Source organism: Mirounga angustirostris, unplaced genomic scaffold, assembly GCF_029215605.1.
Source record: "Mirounga angustirostris isolate CCGP_5_RB_7025 unplaced genomic scaffold, mMirAng1.0.hap1 SCAF_4, whole genome shotgun sequence".
NCBI classification, from domain to species: Eukaryota; Metazoa; Chordata; class Mammalia; order Carnivora; family Phocidae; genus Mirounga; species Mirounga angustirostris.
Genome location: NW_026991712.1, coordinates 9,538,632 through 9,561,499, shown reverse-complemented (window position 1 = coordinate 9,561,499; position 22,868 = coordinate 9,538,632). Strand labels below are relative to the sequence as shown.

The 22,868-nt window shown below is 45.7% G+C and overlaps 1 protein-coding gene across 1 annotated transcript in view; it reads right to left on the bottom strand.

Moving 5' to 3' along the window:
- KCNQ3 (potassium voltage-gated channel subfamily Q member 3) overlaps window positions 1–20,132 on the bottom strand; it is a 311,482-nt gene extending 291,350 nt beyond the window's left edge. Inside the window, exon 1 of the mRNA XM_045895863.3 lies at window positions 19,456–20,132. Within this exon, the coding sequence (XP_045751819.2) occupies window positions 19,456–19,838 (383 nt within the window). The 5' untranslated portion in view covers window positions 19,839–20,132. The remainder of the gene's footprint in view (window positions 1–19,455) is intronic.
- Window positions 20,133–22,868: the final 2,736 nt, after the last annotated feature.

The following is a 22,868-nucleotide window of genomic DNA, read 5'->3' as shown; positions in this document are numbered from 1 at the left end:
GGCCGCCATTTTCACGCTCCGCCTCCAAAGCTGGACGGAAAGCTCGCAGGGAACCAAAGCCCCGGAGAGCAAACCCAAGCAGATTACTTAGCCGGGAGGGGGCAAGGGCGGGGCACTTCCGCCTCCGGCAGAGACATTTGGAAACCACGGCAACAGGCCCCTCCCCCGAAGATCAGCGAGAACAGCCGGCCAAGACCAAGTTCACCGATCAATGAGAACGGCAGAACTCCAGCGCTAGGGGAATACTGCACACAGAATCCATGGCTTTTTTACCATGATTCTGTAGTCTTTCAAAGTTGATTTTTTTTTAACTGTCTTTTTTTTTTTTTTTTGAATTTTTCTTTTTCCCTTTTCAACCAACATCTTATCAATCCCTTTTTAAAAAAAAAACATTTTTATTTTTCATTTTTAGAGTCATATTCTATCCCTTCATAGTAGTTACCCATATTTTTGGCTTATATATATAAGTTGTTCTCTCTTTAAAATTTTGAGATAGTTTCTTCTAACAGATCAAAATATAACCTAAATCTCTAGTGTATGGTTTTTTCTACTCCCCTGCCTGATCACATTCTCTCCTTTTTCTTTTTTCTTAAATCCTCTTCTTTCTTTTTTCAAACAACTTCTTATCAATTCCTTTTATAAATTTTTTTATAATTTCCATCTTTACAGTCATGTTCCATCCCTTCATCATATCAACCCTTATTTTTGTACATATATAAGTTTTTCTTTCTTTAAAATTTTGGGAGGCACTTTCTTCTAAAAGACCAAAATACACCCAAAATCTACTGTGTGGCACTGATCTATATACCCAGCCTGATATTTGATGATATTCTGTTTTTTTGTTTGTTTGTTTTCTTCTGTTTTTGTTTGTTTTTATCTTTATCTTTTTCTTTTTTCTCTCTTTCCCTTTCTTTTCCCACTGCTTCAGGTCTTTTCGGATTTGTTTAGAGTGTATTTTCTGGGGACGTTGTTACCTGTTAGCATTTTGTTCTCTCATTAATCTATTCTCCTCCTGACAAAATGACAAGACGGAACAAATCACCTCAACAAAAAGAACAAGAGGTAGTACCGACTGCCAGGGACCTACTCCATATGGACATTAGTACGATGTCAGATGTAGAGTTCAGAATCATCACTTTAAAGATACTAGCTGGGCTTGAAAAAAGTATGGAAGTTATTAGAGAAACCCTTTCTGGAGAAGTAAAAGAACTAAAATCTAAGCAAGTCGAAATCAAAAAGGCTATTACTGAGGTGCAATAAAAAATGGGGACACTAACTGCTAGGATAAATGAGGCAGAAGAGAGAATCAGTAATATAGAAGATGAAATGATGGAAAATAAAGAAGCTGAGAAAAAGAGAGATAAACAACTACTGGATCACGAGGGCAGAATTAGAGAGATAAGCGATACCATAAAACGAAACAACATTAGAATAATTGGGATCCCAGAAGAAGAAGAAAGAGAGAGAGGGCCAGAAGGTATAATGGAGCAAATTATAGCAGAGAACTTCCCTAATTTGGGGAAAGAAACAGGCATGAAAATCCAGGAAGCACAGAGAACCCCTCTCAAAATCAATAAAAATAGGTCAACATCTAATAGTAAAATTTACGAGTCTCAGAGATAAAGAGAAAATCCTGAAAGCAGCTCGGGAGAAGAGATATGTAACCTACAAGGGTAGAAACATTAGATTGGCAACAGACCTATCCACAGAGACCTGGCAGGCCAGAAAGGACTGGCAGGATATATTCAGAGCACTAAATGAGAAAAATATGCAGCCAAGAATACTATATCCAGCTAGGCTGTCATTGAAAATTGAAGGAGAGATAAAAAGCTTCCAGGACAAACAAAAACTAAAGGAATTTGCAAACACAAAACCAGCCCTACAAGAAATCTTGAAAGGGGTCCATTAAGCAAAGAGAGACCCTAAAAGCAACAGACCAGAAAGGAACACAGACAATATACAGTAACAGTCACCTTACAGGCAATACAATGGCACTAAATTCATATCTTTTAATAGTTACCCTGAATGTAAATGGGCTCAATGCCCCAATCAAAAGACACAGGCTATCAGATTGGATTAAAAAACAAGACCCATCGATATGCTGTCCGCAAGAGACTCATTTTAGACCCAAAGACACCCCCAGATTGAAAGTGAGGGGGTGTCTTTACCATTTACCATGCTAATGGACACCAAAAGAAAGCTGGGGTGGCAATCCTTATATCAGACAAATTAGATTTTAAACCAAAGACTGTAATAAGACATGAGGAAGGACACTATATCCTACTTAAAGGGTCTATCCAACAAGAAGATCTAACAATTGTAAATATCTATACCCCTAACATGGGAGCAGCCAATTATATAAGGCAATTAATAACAAAACCAAAGAAACACATTGACAACAATACAATAATAGTGGGGGACTTTAACACCCCCCTCACTGAAATGGACAGATCGTCTAAGCAAAAGATCAACAAGGAAATAAAGGCTTTAAATGACACACTGGACCAAATGGACTTCACAGATATATTCAGAACATTCCATCCCAAAGCAACGGAATACATATTCTTCTCTAGTGCCCATGGAACATTCTCCAAAATCAATCACATCCTAGGTCATAAATCAGGTCTCAACTGGTACCAAAAGATTGGGATCATTCCCTGCCTATTTTCAGACCACAATGCTTTGAAACTAGCACTCAATCACAAGAGGAAAGTCGGAAAGAACTCAAATACATGGAGGCTGAAGAGCATCCTACTAAAGAATGAATGGGTCCACCAGGAAATTAAAGAAGAATTTAAAAAATTCATGGAAACCAATGAAAGTGAAAACACAACTATTCAAAATCGTTGGGATGCAGCAAAGGCAGTCCTAAGAGGAAAGTATATAGCAATACAAGCCTTTCTCAAGAAACAAGAAAGGTCTCAAATACACAACCTAACCCTACACCTAAAGGAGCTGGAGAAAGAACAGCAAATAAAGCCTAAACCCAGCAGGAGAAGAGAAATAATAAAGATCAGAGCAGAAATCAATGAAATAGAAACTAAAAGAACAGTAGAACAGATCAACAAAACTTGGAGCTGGTTCTTTGAAAGAACTAACAAGATTGATAAACCCCTGGCCAGACTTATCAAAAAGAAAAGAGAAATGACCCAAATCAACAAAATCATGAATGAAAGGGGAGAGATCACAACCAACACCAAAGAAATACAAACAATTATAAGAACATATTATGAGCAACTCTATGCCAGCAAATTAGATAACCTGGAAGAAATGGATGCATTCCTAGAGATGTATCAACTACCAAAACTGAACCAGGAAGAAAGAGAAAACCTGAACAGACCTATAACCACTAAGGAAATTGAAGCAGTCATCAAAAATCTCCCAACAAACAAAAGCCCAGGGCCAGAGGGCTTCCCAGGGGAATTCTACCAAACATTTAAAGAAGAATTAATACCTATTCTTCTGCAACTGTTCCAAAAAATAGAAATGGAAGGAAAACTTCCAAACTCGTTTTATGAGGCCAGCATTACCTTGATCCCAAAACCAGACAAAGACCCCATCTAAAAGGAGAATTACAGACCAATATCCTTGATGAACATGGATGCAAAAATTCTCACCAAAATACTAGCCAATAGGATCCAACACTACATTAAAAGGATTATTCACCACGACCAAGTGGGATTTATTCTGGGGCTGCAAGGTTGGTTCAACATCCACAAATCAATCAACATGATACAATACATTAACAAAAGAAAAAACAAGAATCATATGATCCTCTCAATAGATGCAGAAAAAGCATTTGACAAGGTACAGCATCCTTTCTTGATCAAAACTTTTGAGAGTATAGGCATAGAAGGTACATACCTAAATATCATAAAAGCCATCTATGAAAAACCTACAGCGAATATCATTCTCAATGGGGAAAAACTGAGAGCTTTCCCCCTAAGGTCAGGCAGGGATATTCACTATCACCACTGCTATTCAACATAGTATTAGAAGTCCTAGCCACAGCAATCAAACAACAAAAAGAAATCAAAGGCATCCAAATTGGCAAAGAAGAAGTCAAATTCTCACTCTTTGCAGATGATATGATACTTTATGTGGAAGACCCAAAAGACTCCACCCCAAAACTGCTAGAACTCATACAGGAATTCAGTAAAGTGGCAGGATATAAAATCAATGCACAGAAGTCAGTGGCATTCCTATACACCAACAAGACAGAAGAAAGAGAAATTAAGGAGTCGATCCCATTTACAATTGCACCCAAAACCATAAGATACCTAGGAATAAATCTAACCAAAGAGGCAAAGAATCTGTACTCAGAAAACTATAAAATACTCATGAAAGAAATTGAGGAAGACACAAAGAAATGGAAAAACGTTCCATGCTCATGGATTCAAAGAACATATACTGTGAAGATGTCAATGCTACCTAGAGCAATCTACACATTCAATGCAATCCCCATCAAAATACCATCCACTTTTTTCAAAGAAATGGAACAAATAATCCTAAAATTTGTATGGAACCAGAAAACACCTAGAATAGCCAGAGGAATGTTGAAAAAGAAAAGCAAAGCTGGCGGCATCACAATTCCGGACTTCCAACTCTATTACAAAGCTGTCATCATCAAGACAGCATGGTACTGGCACAAAAACAGACACATAGATCAATGGAACAGAATAGAGAGCCCAGAAATGGACCCTCAACTCTATGGTCAACTCATCTTTGACAAAGCAGGAAAGAATGTCCAATGGAACAAAGACAGTCTCTTCAACAAATGGTGTTGGGAAAACTGGATAGCCACGTGCAGAAGAATGAAACTGGACCATTTCCTTACACCACACACAAAAATAGACTCCAAATGGTTGAAAGACCTCAATGTGAGACAGGAGTCTATCCAAATCCTAGAGAACACAGGCAGCAACCTCTTTGACCTCAGCCGCAGCAACTTCTTCCTAGAAACATCGCCAAAGGCAGGGGAAGCAAGGGCAAAAATGAACTATTGGGACTTCATCAAGATAAAAAGCTTTTGCACAGCAAAAGAAACAGTCAACAAAACCAAAAGACAACCAACAGAATGGGAGAAGCTATTTGCAAATGACATATCAGATAAAGGGCTAGTATCCAAAATCTATAAAGAACTTATCAAACTCAACACCCAAAGAACAAAGAATCTAATCAAGAAATGGGCAGAAGACATGAACAGACATTTTTCCAAAGAAGACATCCAAATGGCCAACAGACACATGAAAAAGTGCTCAACATCACTTGGCATCAGGGAAATCCAAATCCAAACCTCAATGAGATACCGCCTCACACCAGTCACAATGGCTAAAATTAACAAGTCAGGAAACGACAGATGTTGGTGGGGATGCGGAGAAAGGGGAACCCTCCTACCCTGTTCGTGGGAATGCAAGCTGGTGCAGCCACTCTGGAAAACTGTATGGAGGTTCCTCAAAAAGTTGAAAATAGAGCTACCATATGATTCAGCAATTGCACTACTGGGTATTTACCCCAAAGATACAAAAGTAGGGATCAGAAAGGGTACGTGCACCCCAATGCTTATAGCAGCAATGTCCACAATAGCCAAACTGTGGAAAGAGCCAAGATGTCCATCGACAGATGAATGGATAAAGAACAGGTGGCATATATATACAATGGAATATTATGCAGCCATCAAAAGGAATGAGATCTTGCCATTTGCAACGACGTGGATGGAACTGGAGGGTATTATGCTGAGCGAAATAAGTCAATCAGAGAAAGACATGTATCATATGACCTCACTGATATGAGGAATTCTTAATCGCAGGAAACAAACTGAGGGTTGCTGGAGTGGGGGTGGGATGGGAGGGATGGGGTGACTGGGTGATAGATACTGGGGAGGGTATGTGCTCTGGTAAGCACCGTGAATTGTGCAAGACTGTTGAATCTCAGATCTGTACCTATGAAACAAATAATGCAATATATGTTAAGAAAAAAAAAAAAGAAGAAGAAGATAGCAGGAGGGGAAGAATGAAGGGGGGGAAATCGGAGGGGGAGATGAACCATGAGAGACGATGGACTCTGAAAAACAAACTGAGGGTTCTAGAGGGGAGCGGGGGGAGGATGGGTTAGCCTGGTGATGGGTATTAAAGAGGGCATGTTCTGCATGGAGCACTGGGTGTTATGCACAAACAATGAAGCATGGAACACTACATCTAAAACTAATGATGTAATGTATGGGGATTAACATAACAATAAAAAATTAATTTAAAAAATGAAGGCAAAATATAGAGAAAAATATGAGAAAACTAAGAGGATTTGTCACCTGCAGACCTGGCATATACTAAATGCTGAAGTATGTTTAAGCTTAAGGGACACCATATACAGTGGATACTTGATTCTTCAATAAAAAATGAAAAACATAAATGGTAAACATATTGGTAAAAAGAAAACATTTTTTCTCTTTTTTTTTTTTGGTAAAAAGAAAACTTTTTCTCTTAATTTTTTAAATGTACATAAGACTTTTTAAAGCAAAAATTATTGCATTAGATTTTTGTGGGACTGGCAATGCATGAATTGTAAATATATGGCAATGCATGAATTATAAATATATGATAACCATAGGAAAAAAATACAATTGTACTTTTTATGCATTTGAAATAAAGTGGTACAATATTAACTACAAAAAAAAAGAAGAAGAAATCTCAACATTCCCTCTATCATTCCAGAATCCTGAAGTGTGAATGTTAATTACTTCCCCAGAAAACCAGAACGGAGGCAAAGGACGAAAGTCATGGGATCACACTTTACAACCATGATCCTTCCATTTTCTCAGCAAAAGATGTGTTTGTAAGAGCAACTGGAATATCTATTTTCATCTTGTTTTGAAAATGCTAATGTTTCTCACATTATAAATTAGTAAGATTTTTCATTCTTTGAAAGTATTGCTAAAACCACTCAGAATCATAGTGTCAGCAGGAGTGAAGGTCTCCAGGCTTATTTTAAGCAACTCTCCTGTTCTATTTTGTGAAAATTCCTAATATGTGAACACACGATAATCTCAACAGGAGACAGCTCCTTCCCCCAAAGGGTATCACAGACAATGGTTTCATGGTGCCAGGTTTGAGAATTCTGGCACACAGCGGAGCTCAGAAATGTTAGCTATCGCTAGAAACCAGGCACTGAACTGACATATTTACACATACTTTTATTTCAGATTTTTTTTCTTGAATGACTGTCCTAAATGAAAAATTAATGACGGGGAAAAGCACTACAGAATTACCATGACCCTCAGGCCACAAAGACTTCCTTTACTTAAGAACCACTGAGAAGACATAGAAACACCTGTGAACTCATATCACGATATTTCCTTCACTTAAACGATGTGAGTAGCAGTCATGGTCGGTCCCCTCCCATTCTGCTCCAGAACCCACTGGCAGCACCTGCCAAATGTGGCCTTTGACAAATACCTTTGACAAACAGCCCAAATTTCCGTCGAAGGGATTTCTCTGAGAGGTAATATCACGGAGCAGCCCTGAGCCAGGGATGGATGGAGTTTGAGGATAATTGTGCATCTTTTCACACTGCAGTCCAGGGTCCCCAGGGGCTGAGCTTTAAGGACCCCATGGTAACCTGCTTGAAAATGTGTCCTCCAGCCACTTTCTCCTTTCTGTCGGATTTCCCTGCCTTTCCCCTGTTTTAGTTATTTCTCTCTTTTTTTTTTTTTTTTGGAATCACCTCCTAAATTGTGCATTCTCAATAGGAATGGTATCATCTTCAAGAGGGGCAAAATCAGTTCTTGGGGGGAATGGGGCTAGGTGAAAAAAATCTTACTCTTTTTTTATATCAAGCTCAGATATACACACAGTCTACAAAGAAATATGCAATATACCTGTGGCATTAAAATGTCATAGGTGGGGGCAATTAGGGGAAACAGGTCTTAAAAACTCCTCAGAGAGGAGATAGTGAAAGCAAGATGGGATAATCCTGTGTTAAATAAACCATTTGCCCTGAGCTCTTTGGCTCAGAGAGCAACCAGAGGAACACAGGCTAAGATCCAATGCTAGCACTCTGCTGAGCACTTGCGTGAATTACTTCATTTAATCCATTCAACAACCTGTAAGGCAGGGAGTATTAGGTCCATTTAACTGATTAAAAGTAAAATGACTTGTTAAGGCTACAGAGCCAAAGAGCCGAAGCCTCAGGGTTAGAACTCTGGGATCCTGGGGCTGGGCTCTCAGCCACACGTTAGGAGAATCATCTCGAGTGTTAAGCCCAACATGGCACAGGGAAGCAACTCTACAAATGTCAGTTCCTCTTGTTAATGAAAATAAATCAGGTTTCCATGAACGGACCAAACGGCAGTGCTGTCCCATATGTGACAGTATAACAACCCAAACGGATAAAAACATTAGTTACAAGATGCGGGTTTTGAATGCTCCAACTCCGTGCTGACCTCAATGGAAAGCAGAGACTACTTGATACGACTCTTGGCAGAGGGCTAGAGGGTGGGGGGTGGGGGGGAGGTGGGGAAAAGGTGGTCTGGGGAGGTGGGGAAAAGGTGGTCTGGGTATTGGGAATTTTAGCAAAAGAGAAATCCTCCTTGGCAAGAGGCCGCCTGGAACCTGTGTATGGACTCCAGATCAGCCTGCCCCTGGCTTTCCTCTTTCTTCTGTTCATTTGATCCAGACCCTAAGCCAGTGCAACCCAGAAGAATTCAGCTGTAGCGAAACTTCTCCATTGGTACACAGCTGTTGGAGCATAATGAGCAGAAGCCGACGTGGCTGCATGGAACCCAGCCTTGGAAGAAGACCCGAGTTCAGGTCCTTCCTTTGTCATCAGCATGACTGCAGGCAAGTTTTTAAGGGCTCTGGACCTCAGTTTCATCTTCTCTACCATTCCTTCCAGCTCTGAAGTCCTCTGAGGTCTATAATCGGCCAAGTGCCTCTCTCGGTGCTGGGTCCATAAATCCCATAAACTGCTGTTATGTAATTACTGCTGATCAGTTTGATTAGTCTTGCTGAATACTAAGGCCTTCTGGTTCCATTTTCTGGACTGACATCACCAGGTGGAGAAGCATCCATGACTGATATATGTGGGGTGAGATAAAGCAAAAGCTGGGATTGATGTAAGACTCTAAGAAAGGGTAGGAGTAGGGAGATAAACAGTGTGATAGTGCTAAGTGATTTTCCATTAGTACAGATGGTCGGGACTGGATGAACACATTCCCCTAGTGCAGTATGTTGGATAATATTTCACCCCATCCCTTCAAAAAGACACCCATAATGGCAGAAACGGGCTTGAACTGCTAACGAAAGTTTACAAAGAATCTAAGGGTCAGTGGCAAAGAAACTCTGTCAGGCTGCCTACTCCTTAAGAAAGCCAGATGTGGCAAAAAAAAAAAAAAAAAAAGAAGGGATTTGCTCTAAGAATTTTTGTTACTCATATGTATAAAGCAGGAATCCTATTGATGTTGCCCAAGGAGGGCTATAATAAACTATGAAATGATGCAAAAACATTGCTTATAATTGATATGTTGGGCTTATATGCCCCAACTCAACTGTTACAGTCTTAGAGGGTCCAGACGATTTTACACGTCTCTGGAAGGAGGGAGGATGGAAGAGAGGAAAAGGAGATCCTAGCTCAGGTCTTCAGCAAGGAGAGAAGCCCACTACAGGAGGAACCCAAGCAGAGCCAAGGTATGGCGTGTTCCATGAGCCAACTGCTACATACACACTTTTATTCTTCATAAACTACAAGCAAAAAGCAATCTTATTCCTGAATTATAACCTAGTTTGTTCTCCCAAGAGCACATTTCAAACAAATTCCTCTATTCCTCTGTGGCAGAATGCAAAGTCCCATCCAACAAGACCACAGTTTGGAAGGCACCATATCTGCATCCTATGACACCAGCATAACCAGAGGTGGCCCGAGACCGCAGTATTGACATCACCTTGTCACCTGCAAACCTCTTCCTCGTCAGTGTCCCCAAAGGTCCCCTTCCATCCCTGTGGATGTGCATGCTGAGTTAGATTACTGATGGGTTCCTGGTATCAGGTAATGCATAACAACAGCAATGTGGCAAATGTGTGCGTGGGCAGATTCTCAGACCCAGACAGAGAGGTCCCAACCATGGACTCATCTGATCCTTCTAGAGCTTTAGGGAAATGCCACCATAGTTCCCAAAGCATTCCCTCACACATTTTCTCCCGGGATTCTTACATCAATCCCATGCAGAAGGCATCTGCAGATGGTGGGACTAGTGAGGTGTCCGAACCACATGGCTAATGCAATTCTCCTAACAGCTCACCCAATGACCTTCTCACAAACCCACAGCTGTCTTGGGCCACCCCAGACCAGAGCCACATGGCACTGTGTCTACAAAGGGTTTTTAATCAATCCACACTGGAAGACCTTTCCCTTGCTTCTTTTTACATTGTTCAATTTTAAAGAGATGTAACAAATTCTCTTTTCATTCTGTCAAAACTTCAAGACCCAGACAAAAAAAGAGAGAGCAGGACGTTGATTCTTTGGAAAATACCATAGGATCCCCGTTGACCTATGAAACTTTCAAACATAGATGGAATTATTTTTCATGAATACAAACTTGAACGGGGGAGCTTCCTAATAACACAAGAATAATAATGGAGTATCCAAGTTAATTGCATGTAGCCTTCGGTTCTCGAAGCAGGAGAGGAAGGTTGGTCATCAACTGGACAAACAGTAGGACCTTCATCTTCCCTCCAGTCTCATAAATCTCCTTTGGAGGAATCTCCTTAACACAACACAGGAGGCTCAACAGTGCATGCCCTTTCTGCCTACCTGGTTCCTCATTTGCATACTATTACTGCATTTGCTAGACTACTCAAATTTAGTTGTTTCAAGTGTCTCCCTCCATAGGAGAATTACGGCTCATCTGCCTCAACAGCCTGGCACACAGCTTGGCACCTGACTCAGCGTGTGCAGCTTTGACACGAATGACGTTGGCCCACTAAGCTATACCTCTGTACTGTCTGTTGGCATTACCTGGACAAAAGCCCAAGGTGGACAGGAACCTCAGGTACGTTCTATACAGAATCCATGAACCAACAAAGCCTGTCCAGCTCGGCCAATGGTTCTCAGGCCTGGCTTCATATTGGAATCACTTAAGGACCATGCCTGGACCCCCACAGACCAACGGCATCAATTTCTGGGGTGGGGCCTGTCATCTGTTTTCCTATATGTGCCCTGTGCTGTCTGTGTGCATTTAGTCTTTTTTTTTTAAGTACTTTTAACTTTTTGATTTTTTTTTAAACTTAAAGTTAAGAGTACTATAATACCCATATACATTCTCTTCGCTGTGATCTTCTGACTGTTAATATTTTTGCCATAAGTGCCTCCTTCTCTCTCTTCTGTGGGTATGTGGTATGTGCACATTTACATGTTTGCATGGTCTGTATGCGTGCCCCACATGGCAAAGTAAGTTGTAGGTATCATGACACCTGACCACTAAAGATTACACCACGTGGCTCGTAAAAAATAGAACATTCGCCTACGTAGCCACAATGCAATGGCCACACTCAAGAAATTAAATTTTGACATAATGATGTTATCTAATATGGAGTCCACGTTCAAATTTTCTTCACCTTCCCTATAATAATATCCTTTATTGTTATTTATTTTTTTCAATCTGGGATCCAATCAAGAATCATGAAAGTCACTTGTGTTTTTTCCAGCTTTACTGAGACATAACTGACATATAACATCGTGTAAGTTTAAGATGTACCATGTCATGATTTGATACATACATATATAATGAAATGACTACCACATAAGGTTCAGAAACATATCCAGCACCTCACACAGTTACCTCTGTGTGTGTATGTGTGTGTGATGAGGACTCTTAAGATCTACTCTCTGAGCAACTCTCAAATATACAACACAGTACTGTTGACTATAGTCTCCACGCTGTGCAGTAGATCCCCAGAACGTGTTCATCTTATAACTGGAAGTTTGTACCTTTTGACCATCTTCACCCAATTCCCCCCAGGCCCCAGCCACTGGCAACCACCCATCTGATCTCTGTTCCTAAGTTCAGTTTTTTAAGATCCCACATATAAGTGAGACCATACAGTATTCGTCTTTCTCTGTCTGACTTAGTTTTCTTAACATAGTAGCCTCAAGGTTCATCTGTGTCCATGTCATTGCAAATGGCATGATCTCCTTCTTTTTCATGGCTGGACAGCATTCCATTGTGTGTATATACTACATTTCCTTTACCCATTCATGCATCCGTGGACATTTAGACTGTTTCCTTGTCTTAACTGCTAAACATTTTGCTGCAATTGGGGTTCCACATGTTATCAAAGGTAAGACAGTGCTTACATTTCCTTCAGACAAATCCCCAGAAGTGGAATTGCTGAATCATCTCATAGTTCTATGTTGAATTTTTAAAGGAACTTCCATACTGTTTTATGTACTGTGATAACTGTATACCAATTAAATTCCCACCAACAGTGCACGAGAGTTCCTTTTTCTTCATATCCTCGCCAACACTTGCTATTTCATGGTTTTCTGATCATAGCCATTCTATCACCTCTCTGGGGTTTTCATTTGCATTTCACTGATGGTGAGCAGGTGTTGAACACCTTTTCACGTACACATTGGCCCTCTGTGTATCTTCTCGTCTATTCAGGTCCTGTGCCCATTTTTTAACAGGATCATTTGCTTTCTTGCTGTTGAGTTGTAGGAGTTCCTTATATATTTTGGATATTAAGCCCTGATCAAATATAGGATTTGCAAATATTTTCTCCCATTCTGCAGGATGCCTTTCCATTCTGTTGACTGCTTCTTTTCTGGGCAGAAGCATTTTAGCTTGATGTGGTCCCACTTGTTTCTGTGCATGCACTACATTTGGCTGTCATATCTCTTTGAGCTCCTTTAACTGAGACAGTTTCCTTATTTGTTCTTCTGACAGGGACCCTTTGGAAGAGACTGTGCCAGACATCTTGCAGGATTTCCCACAATGTGAATTTGTTTATTATTTCTTCATGATTGTATTCAGGTCATTTTAGGCACAACTGCAGGTATGTTGCTCATTTCCACTGAATTATTCAAGAGGAGGGTAGGGTCCATTGTATTAATTATGCACAAGTTCAATGACTGGTTCAAGAAATATCTGCCAGATTTTCCTTAACGTCCCTTCTTGCCTAGGTGATTCACATGTATATCAAAGTTTGAAACATCTTACTGTTACTCCATGTGTACAAAGCCGGCAGACCAGCCGATCTGCTTTCCCCTGGGGATTTTTTTTCAAAGTAAGCTCTACGCCAAACATGGGGCTCAAACTCAGGACCCTGAGATCAAGAGTCTCATGTTCTACTGACTGGGCCAGCCAGGCTCCTCTCCCCTGGGGACTTTTCAGGAAAGCAGCTGTACAAAGCGCCTGACCCAGGAAGGTAGAGTTTCAGTCTCTGCTACCTTTCTTCTGCATCGTCTGCCATTGGGGACAACAGTGACATGATGAAGACAGTGACAGAGGTGGGACACTCCTGCGGGGTCCCAGCTCTACCACTTAGGTAGCTCCAAGCATCTGGACAAATCACATAACTTTTCAGAACCTGTTTTCAGTTGTAAAGGAGAGAAAATGTACCCTCCCTTCCAGCACCGACAGCCACCTGCGTAAGCCTGGCTCCTAGACAGTGAGATACCAGGCACCTGGGGTCACAGACCCTCTCAGCGCACCGCCTCACTGGGGTCCAGACACCTGCGACTGTGGGTGCTTGCAATCAACCCCTTCCTTGACTTTTTCATCTGATTCCAGTGGTTTGCAAGCATCATAAAAAACAAAAGCCAGGAATAAGGCAAGGAGTTCAGAAAAGGAAAAGAAAATAAAACAAGGTTATTAGAGAGGGGAGGGGGCAAGGGTTTGATGAGAGGGGCAAGAGGAAGGCAGATTAAAATAGGATTGAGAGGAGAAGCAAGAAGGAAACAATATTTACTGACTATCTTCAGTGTGTTGGGGGAGGTCACTGAGAGGACGTGACCGCAGGGTGACCCTCGAGTTGGACCTCACCACCTCCCCCGTTCTTGGACCGTGCGCTCCCTCCTCCACCGTTCCCACAGTGGGAGCTGTTCCAAAGATGCAGCCTTGAGAGTAAGGTGCTGCTGACACCGTCTGTATTGGGTATGTGACCAAACCCCATTAAGGACTCTCTGAAAACCTTTAAGATTCTGGAGAGTGGGTGGGAAGACCTGCTCATCTTTCAGTGTCCAAGACAAGCCTCACATATAAGTCCCCTTGCTTATGAAACCTGCCACTTAGGGATCTGGAGTGGCCCTCCTCTTACTTCCCTCTCCCCTTGCCCTCTGTCTGCAGAGGGGGCCAGTTTTGGATTTAACCTGGGGAATGCCCAAGGTTGCAAACCAACATAAGGCAATGTTTAGGTGTTGTATATCATCACCTCAATTAAATTTCACAAGAACCCCGGGAGGTAGGCCTGACTATCTCCATATCAGAAATAAAGAAACTGAGGGGGCGCCTGGGTGGCTCAGTTGGTTAAGCAACTGCCTTCGGCTCAGGTCATGATCCTGGAGTCCTGGGATCAAGTCCCGCATCGGGCTCCCTGCTCAGCGAGGAGCCTGCTTCTCCCTCTGACCCTCCCCCCTCTCATGTACTCTCTCTCATTCTCGCTCTCTCAAATAAATAAATAAATCTTTAAAAAAAAAAAAAGAAATAAAGAAACTGAAATCCAGGAAAGTGAGCAAATTACTCCAGGTCACACAGCCAGAAAAGAGCAGATTGGATTAAACCTGGGTCTTACTCCAAAGACCATGCTCTTACAGCTGAATAAAGATTGTCACAATGATACCGCACCTCACACCTGTCAGGAGAGCTATTATCAAAAAAAAAAAAAAAAAAAAGACAAAAACGGAAACAAAATCAAAACCAAGAGAAACAGTGTTGGTGAGGATGGGGAGAAACTGCAAACCTTGCACGCCGTGGACGGGAATGCAAAATGGTGGAAACATTGGAATGGGGGAAACAATGGAAAACAATATGGAGGTTCCTCAAAAATTAAAAATAGAGCTACCATATGATGCAGCCATCTCACCTTTGAATATGGATCCAAAAGAATTGAAATTGGGATCTCAGAGATATTAGCACTTCCAGGTTCACTGAAACACTATTCATAATAGCCAAGATGTACAAATGAGCTACATGTCCATCAACAGATGAATGGAGAAAGAACATGGAATACTGATCAGCCTCTAAAAAAAGGGACTGTAGATCTTCCAGTCAATAGGCTAAGACCACCAGCCAAGCCCTTACATTCCAGAGCAGCTGCTGGGTCCTTGTGCCCCACCTCTCAGCTTTGCCTGCCACCTCCCCCAACCTGGTCCCCAGGGGCCAGCCCACCTCTGAATGCAAACGGGAGGTACTTCCTGTGACCATGTCCCCTTGGTCCGTCAACAGGTGAGTGAGTGATGGCTGCAGGGAGGTGGTGAGAGGAGCAGAAGGTTTGTGCAGAGAGTCCATCCAACAATAGCACCAAGAAGAAGCCAGCATCTCTCTGCTGACAGGCTAAGGAAGGGGAGTCCCAGGACAATGTCAGAGCACGACAGTGGTATGTGCTTTTAAGGAGACCCCTATTCAGAATCAACTAATGAATATTCAGTGCCTGGTGTTGGGCTAATTTCATTCATACACTTGAAACCTGAACACCACCCTGTGACAGGGGCCAATCCCAACCTCCAGGCCATGCAAAATCACAGAGACCTCAGGTGGTCCAGATGGGAGGAGCTCCAAATCCAGCACTTTCTCCACAACAGCAGGATCCTTTTCAGGCTCAGGAAGCAGAGAAGGGATCAGGCTCACTGGGGTCAAAGCATGGTCTCCCACCCTGTCCCCTCCTCCCCTTAGTCCTTTTTTTTTTAAAGATTTTATTTATTTATTTGCGAGAGAGAGAATGAGAGACAGAGAGCATGAGAGGGAGGAGGGTCAGAGGGAGAAGCAGACTCCCTGCCGAGCAGGGAGCCCGATGCGGGACTCGATCCCGGGACTCCAGGATCATGACCTGAGCCGAAGGCAGTCGCCTAACCAACTGAGCCACCCAGGCACCCCCCCTTAGTCCATTTTAAGACTTCTGCCAGCTATTCTTTTCACTAAAATCCTATAATGCTGACTGTACCTACTTGTGGTGGTGATGGTGGTGATAACATTAAAACCATTCACAGCGAAGTCTCAGTGAGCTGAGAGTATTCTTTCACTCACCCAGTCAATCAGTGCTTATCCAGTAACCACCACGGACCCCACAGCCTGCCAGAAACAGAACGCCAAAGAACACCATGGCCCTATTCCCAAGTAGCTCTTGGTTCAATGGCAGAGATGAGCAAACAGATCAATCTAATGTAATGTGCAAAATCCTACAGCTAGGGACATTGCAGAGGAGGGCAATTCTAACTCAACCTGGGGAGGGGGTGGTGGGGTCAGAGAAAAGCTTCCCAGAGGAAGCCACATCAGAGCTGGGCCAAGGTGAAAGTGAGTAGCCAGGAAAAAATAGGGATGAGCATTTAAGGCAAAGGGAGCAGGGTTAGGTAGGGTGGGGGTCTTTGGTCTCCACATTTGCTGTATTCTACCTTCAGGACAGGAGCAGTGGGGGGGATGGGAATCGCATCTCATGGGTCCGATTCATTAAAAAGATAAAATAAAAGTATGCACTAGATTGTGAGCCCAAGGTCAGCCCAATTTCCCAGCCCCCTTATGCCATTAGCTACAGCCCAGAACAGGATAACGGACGCTTCGAAGCACGAATTACAGTGCCTTGCAAAATCCTGAATCATCAATGAAAAGTTCAATTTGTTCACTTGACTGCACTTCCTGCTAAGCTGGGGGGGGGATGCACAGTGTATCCACTGACTGGGTATGCTTCAGTATTAGGAGCTCACACCCAGCCCAGCATGCTTTCCTGTATAATTCCCAATGAGTCAGAACCTGCAATCCCACCACCGCCTTAGCCCACTCCGCATTTCCTGAACACCGTGCTTCCCTGGGTTCCGACTAGCCCCTGTTTTGTTTCCAAACCCCATTTCTAGCCATTAACAGCTGTGAGCTAGCAAGTGAAGGCGGAGGTGTTCTTACGAGCCCTGTGTTATCAATGGGCAAGGGGTACCCAGTGATGCCCAGTGAAATACTCAGAGCCCTGCAACTGTTGGCAGAGGGTCAGAACTGGGATCCAGCTCAGAAACACAGTTGACCCACTGCATTCAGATGTGAGCAGCCAGAACAGCAGCTGTGTGATCTTGGACAAGGGGTTTCACTGAAGTTTTCTTACTCTCATCTCTAATATGTAGACAGTAATTCCCACCTCATAAAATCCTGGAGAGAGTTCAATGAAATAAATGATTTGCATGTCTGAAGCATCTGGCTAGGTCTTCACCTCTTCCTTATGCCACGCTCTCAGATTTTCCTGGTCCTCTCTGGGAAACAAGGCTACAGGTTTGGGCATTCTCAAACCTGCTTCTGCGTGATGGAATAATTCGAAAGAAGGATAAAATCGAGGCTCCGTCAACAACAGGCCTTAGCTATCCCTCCCCCAGGGGTAAGGCAGGCAGGGCAGGGGTGTTGTCTGGGAATGGCGGGAGGTGAAGAAAGAGGGACCCCACAAACTTCAGTGAAACCCCAGGTTTGGAAGTCAGCCAATAAATAGTGAATGCCATTTACATGCAAAAGGACATGTTGAGTCTCTTTATGTATGGGTGCACTCAGATCCGAGCTTTTTTTTACTATCACATTCCAGTTTCAATTTAACTAAACACTTAATTTAACTGAACCCCCTTCAGTTCAGTTGAACTAAACACAGTGCTAGAAACAGAGATGAATATATTTTTCATCCCTTTTTACCACCTGAAGAAAGCAAATGGAAGAGTAACCCTTGCTAGGCCTTCTCTCCAGCCACGAACACCTGCAAATTCAGGAGGAAGTGGATGCCAGAGGCTGGACCATCAGGAATCCATGTTCCTGGCTGGATGCCCCCTCCTTCCTGCCAGTTCCTCAGCTTCAGGGAGGCACCCTTTCCAGGCTTCTGCAACCTCTCAGAAGAAACCTGTTGCCAAGTCTGAGGTCCTGGGCAGACGCCCCCACCTGGTGGCCAAACCTGGAAAAGCCATTGCAACCAAAGATGATTGGCAGGTAGCAACTCCAAGGCTCCCTGAACTCCCTGGGACCACAACAGTCGTGGTCAGTTGGAGGAGGACACAGAGGAATATCCACTACTAAACGCACAAGAAGGGCCAAAGTTATGGCCAATTCCCCGCCCAAACCCTGATAACGTACAGCTTCCCAAGAAGCAGCCATCAGAATGACTAAGCCCCAGACAGGAGGCAAGGGGCAACTGGAGATGCCCTGCCGGCCCTGGGGTGTAGGCTGACAGCTCTGATTTTGTCTCCTAGGTGAGAAGTCACCACTACCATCCTCCCCCCCACTCCCTCAAGTGCAAGAAGATTTCCTGTCCCGAGTGTCAGTGCAGAACGGAGTTCCGTCTTCCTTCCCTGGCAGTGCATGTTCATCCTGACTAGCAAGGAGATGCTTTCTAGGGGAAGGGTGCCTGGGGTCAAACCTCCAGTCCAAGCCCCATCACATGGCCCGCACCCTTGTCCAGCCAAAGTGAGAGAAGGGGACAGCAGTTGATGTTGAGGGGATATCAGGACCAAATCATGGAGGTACCTCAGCCAAAATAAGCCCCGGACCTGATCTGGCACTGTTAAGCCCCAGCTCCTCTGTCTAGGTTGGAGCCTGAGATATTCTCATTCTCTTATATTCTCTCTCCTGCTCATTAACTTCCATAAAAATAATCCAAAGATGCACATTTTGACCAGTCCAAGCCCCCAACTAGGGCGACACCAGGTTCTATATCAGGATGGAGCCCTAAGAAGGGTAGCACAAGCAAGCTACTGATACCCGCGCTCATGCGCGCGCTCGTGCACATACGCGCGCGCGCGCACACACACACACACACACACACACACCACTATGGGCAGTGTACCACTCCCATCCCTAACTCCAGGACGCATCATCTAAACTCAGTAGCGATCCCAGGAGAAGGGACCCACCCCAAGCAGAAACACAGAGCGTATGGGAGGGATCCGCTTTATCCTGTTCATCCTCCACGTTAATTGGAAAAACCACATCATTCTTTTAAGCTTCAATACCAACATCCGGAGAAGGTGCCATAAATGCGCACCCGCGCGCGCACAAACACGCCAATCCAATCTCCAGATTAGCTGGGGAACCACGCTTGGGTCTTTGAAGCCCTGGTGTCCAACAGCCAGAGAGTGGCTCACAGACACACGGACACACACAGCGGAGGAACACGGAGGACAGACTGGTCTCCTCCTCAGCCCACCGGCGCCCCTGGGCTTTAAGGCCCCACAGCCGTCCTGGCTCCAGCCCGCACCCGAGCCCCAACCTGCGCCGCCGAGCGGCTGGGTACTCACACGAGCGCGTGGTAGAGCAGCGCCCAGCCCCGCGGTCTCTCGAGGGCGTCGTAGATCAAAGTTTGGATGCGCCGGTACTTGGCGTTGTTCCTCTTCACAGGGCGGCTCAGGGGGGTCTTGGCCAGGAGCCCGATGCCCTGCGGGGTCCTCCGCAGCCCCTCGTCGCGGCCGCCGCCCTCCAGCAGCAGAGTCCCGTCTTTGTCAGCTCCGGCCCCGAGCGCCAAGGTGACTTGCTCCACGTCGCCCGGCGCCAGCCCCACTTTCCGCTCCTCGTCGCCGGCCGCCGCCGCGTCCCCTCCGGCCGGGTTAGCGGCCCCGCCGCCGCCGCCCCCGTCGCCGCCGCCGCCAGCCGCCCCCGCCGCCCTGCGCGCCTTGAGCCCCATCTGCCTCGCCCCCGCCGGCCGCTTCGCCTTCTCCGCTGCTGCTCGGGGAAGAAGGGGCGCTCGGGGTGCGTGGATGGGGCGGCGGCGGCGGCTGCAAGCCCGGGAACTCCAATGCCATGATCCGCGCGCCGCTCCCCACCCCCCCAAAAGCAAGCAAAGGCGGGCCCCCCGGGGGGCAGGGGAGGCCGGGCAGCGGGAAGGGGTCACATCCCGCGCGGGTCAGCCGCGGGACCCCGAGGGGCGCGGGCCGGGGGCTGCGGGGAGCGGGCGAGGGCGCGCGAGGCTGGCGCGGAGGCGCTAGGGCGCGCGGCGGCGGGAGCCTGGCACCGGGGCTCCGGGGCGGCGGCGGCGGCGGCGGCACCCGGGCCGGCGAGCCCGAGACAGCATCGCAGTTTATTTACAAGCCCGGTGCCAACCGCCCGCCCGCCCGCCCGCAAGCCACACGCGCCGCCGCCGCCTCCGCCCTCCTCCGCTCTCCCCCCCGCCCCGCGCCCCTCCCCGCCCGCTCCAGCCTCAGCCCCGCAGCAGCCGCGGCGAGCCAGCGCGCGGCGGGCCGAGCGCACGCCGCCGCCCCGCTCCCTCGCCGGGGTGGGGCCCCATTGTCCCGCCCCGTCGCGGCGGGAAGCCCCCGCAGCGCCCCGCCCCCCTCGCCGCCCCCCACCCCGCGCGCCTCGCGGGTGGCCTGCTCTGAGGCCGCCAAGCGGGGCTGCCCTCGCCCCTGTGGGTGTTAGGGCTTTCCCCGGGCTGGGCGTGGGGACAAAGGGGGGGAAGGCGGGGAGGGACCGAGGCGGGGTTGGGGGGGTTCTTCTGTCGACCTTCGGCATTGGCCTGACCGCTGCAGCTTTATGTTCTCTGGTCACCTCCCAACCCTGCTTCTTGGCTTTGGAAGTAAAATCCAAGTTGCTGGGTTGGCCAAGGCCCAGCGCGCCGTGAGCCCACACACTCTGGGTGGCTCCCTGTTTGGTTTCTGGTTCATGGTGGATAGAGCAGCCCTCACCTCCCTTGGCCCTTGGCCCTTGGCCCTTGCCGGCTCAGGCGAACAGAGGTTTGAAGAAAGAGAAAGAACTCCCAGAATTGGCTTGGCTCTTAACCTGGGCTCTAGCAAGTCATTCCCTCTCTTGCCTGAGTCTCTGTTCATTCATTCAATTACTAAACCTCAAGTGAGTGAGCTTCTACTGAGAGGGGCAGTGTTTTCGGACCTGGGCATACAAGATCCCTGCACTCATAAAACTTGTATTCTGGAAAGATGGAAGACAGTAATGGAAAACAAACAAATAGTGTAATTGCCAAGATTGGTGGATGCTTTGAGGAAACAAAATAGCTAGAAAATGTGCTAGAAGTGGGGAATTTCTTTACATTGGCTGGTCCTGGAAGGCCTCTTTGTGAAGGTGACATTTTGGGGTGAGACCAAAGTGACAAGCTGGGGCAACTATGTAAATGTCAGGAAGAGCATTCCAGGCAGCAGAACAGCAAGCTCAAATGTGAAATATGGCTTGAACGCACTGAGTCAGAGGAGGGCAGAAGAAGGGGAGGCCACTGTTAGGTAGGGACTAGATCACATTAAATCACTGGCAGAGGGCGGTGAGGGTCCCCTGCTTTGAACCTCTCAGCTCCCTCCCACATGGCCACCACCATTACAGAGATCCTGCTGTCCCCTGGTACCTGGAGCCTCCTTCACTTCCCACTCTCTCCAGGCTTGTCTTGGGCAGAGGGGAGGGTCTACGAGCAAGGCCAAGTCAAGGATCCATCCCTAGTGTGTGAGCCACCAGAAGGCCTGCAAAGGAATGCCAGCTCTGTATTGCCTGAAGGAGTTGGCCAAGGAGAATGAGAGAAGGGGAGGAGACGGGAGGAGAGGGGAGGTGGGATGGGGGAGGGGAAAGGCATGGAGAGAAAGAAGCGGGAGGTGAGGGGGGGTGGGGAGAAGAGAAGGAAGTGTGAGTGTGGGAATGGGGAGGAAGGAGGAGTATCTGTATGAATGAATGCCAGAGGGGAGAACCTCAGAAATCTCAACCAATAAGGATAGTTTTGAGAAAGGAGTTAAACTGTACCCAGGCTGAAATCATTAAACAGTGTTGTATAGGCACAAAAATAAACCGCTTAAAGCTACAGAATAGTTTGTCCAGAGAGTGACTCTAATATGGGACCTTAATATAGAATAAGAGCTACAACCTGACTGAGAGAGATTATTCATCCATCAGGGGGCTGCGGGTTTCACTTTGTGAACATTGCATGAACTGGTTTATGGACATGTGACTGCACGCACAGTAGGACCCCCACAGATGTTCATGAAGAGAATGATGCTCAGCAGTGAGTTAGTTGGAGGCTGGTAAGTAACCGGTCAGTGCAAACACTGGAAACGAGAAAGAGTGCAGAGGAAGGGACTAGCCTAGGTGAGAGAAGCTCCAAATGGAAGCTGCAACTCCCGCCCCCCCCCCCCCCCACCAAGCATGCTTCTGAACATCTGTTCACCCTCCACCCCCAGCACACCAGCGCAGGTTCCTGAGCTTTCCATTGCATTCCTATCCCAACTGACTAAGGAACAATTCCATCCTTCTTGTTTGAGCCCCTTTTCTAAAGTCGCCCTCAATCCCTTCCTGTTTTATTTATTGGTTACCTTTATCACTGCCTAAAATGATCCAAGCTGCGTTTTGTTTACTACTATCTCACTAAGCAAGAGCGGGGTCTCAGGGTTCTATCCCTGAAGCCTAGAAGGATGCTTGCTGTTTAGTAGGCTCTCAATACCTATTCATGAATGAATGACCAATAAGTGAAGGCAGAATGTAAAGCCCCAGAACAATGCTTGGCTCACAATGAAATATTGGCTGTATGTTTGCATATGGGATTTGGTTTTGTTTTTTACCATTGTGAAAATCTTTATTCTTGGAAAGTCTTAGTACCCATTGCAACTCAAGTAACATGGTGACAAAAAAACAAAACAAAACAAAAACATTTTGACAGAATTTAAAATAAAAAGACTCACCAGATAAGCATCAAAGGAGACTAGTCGAGGACCCCATAGAAAGAAGACAT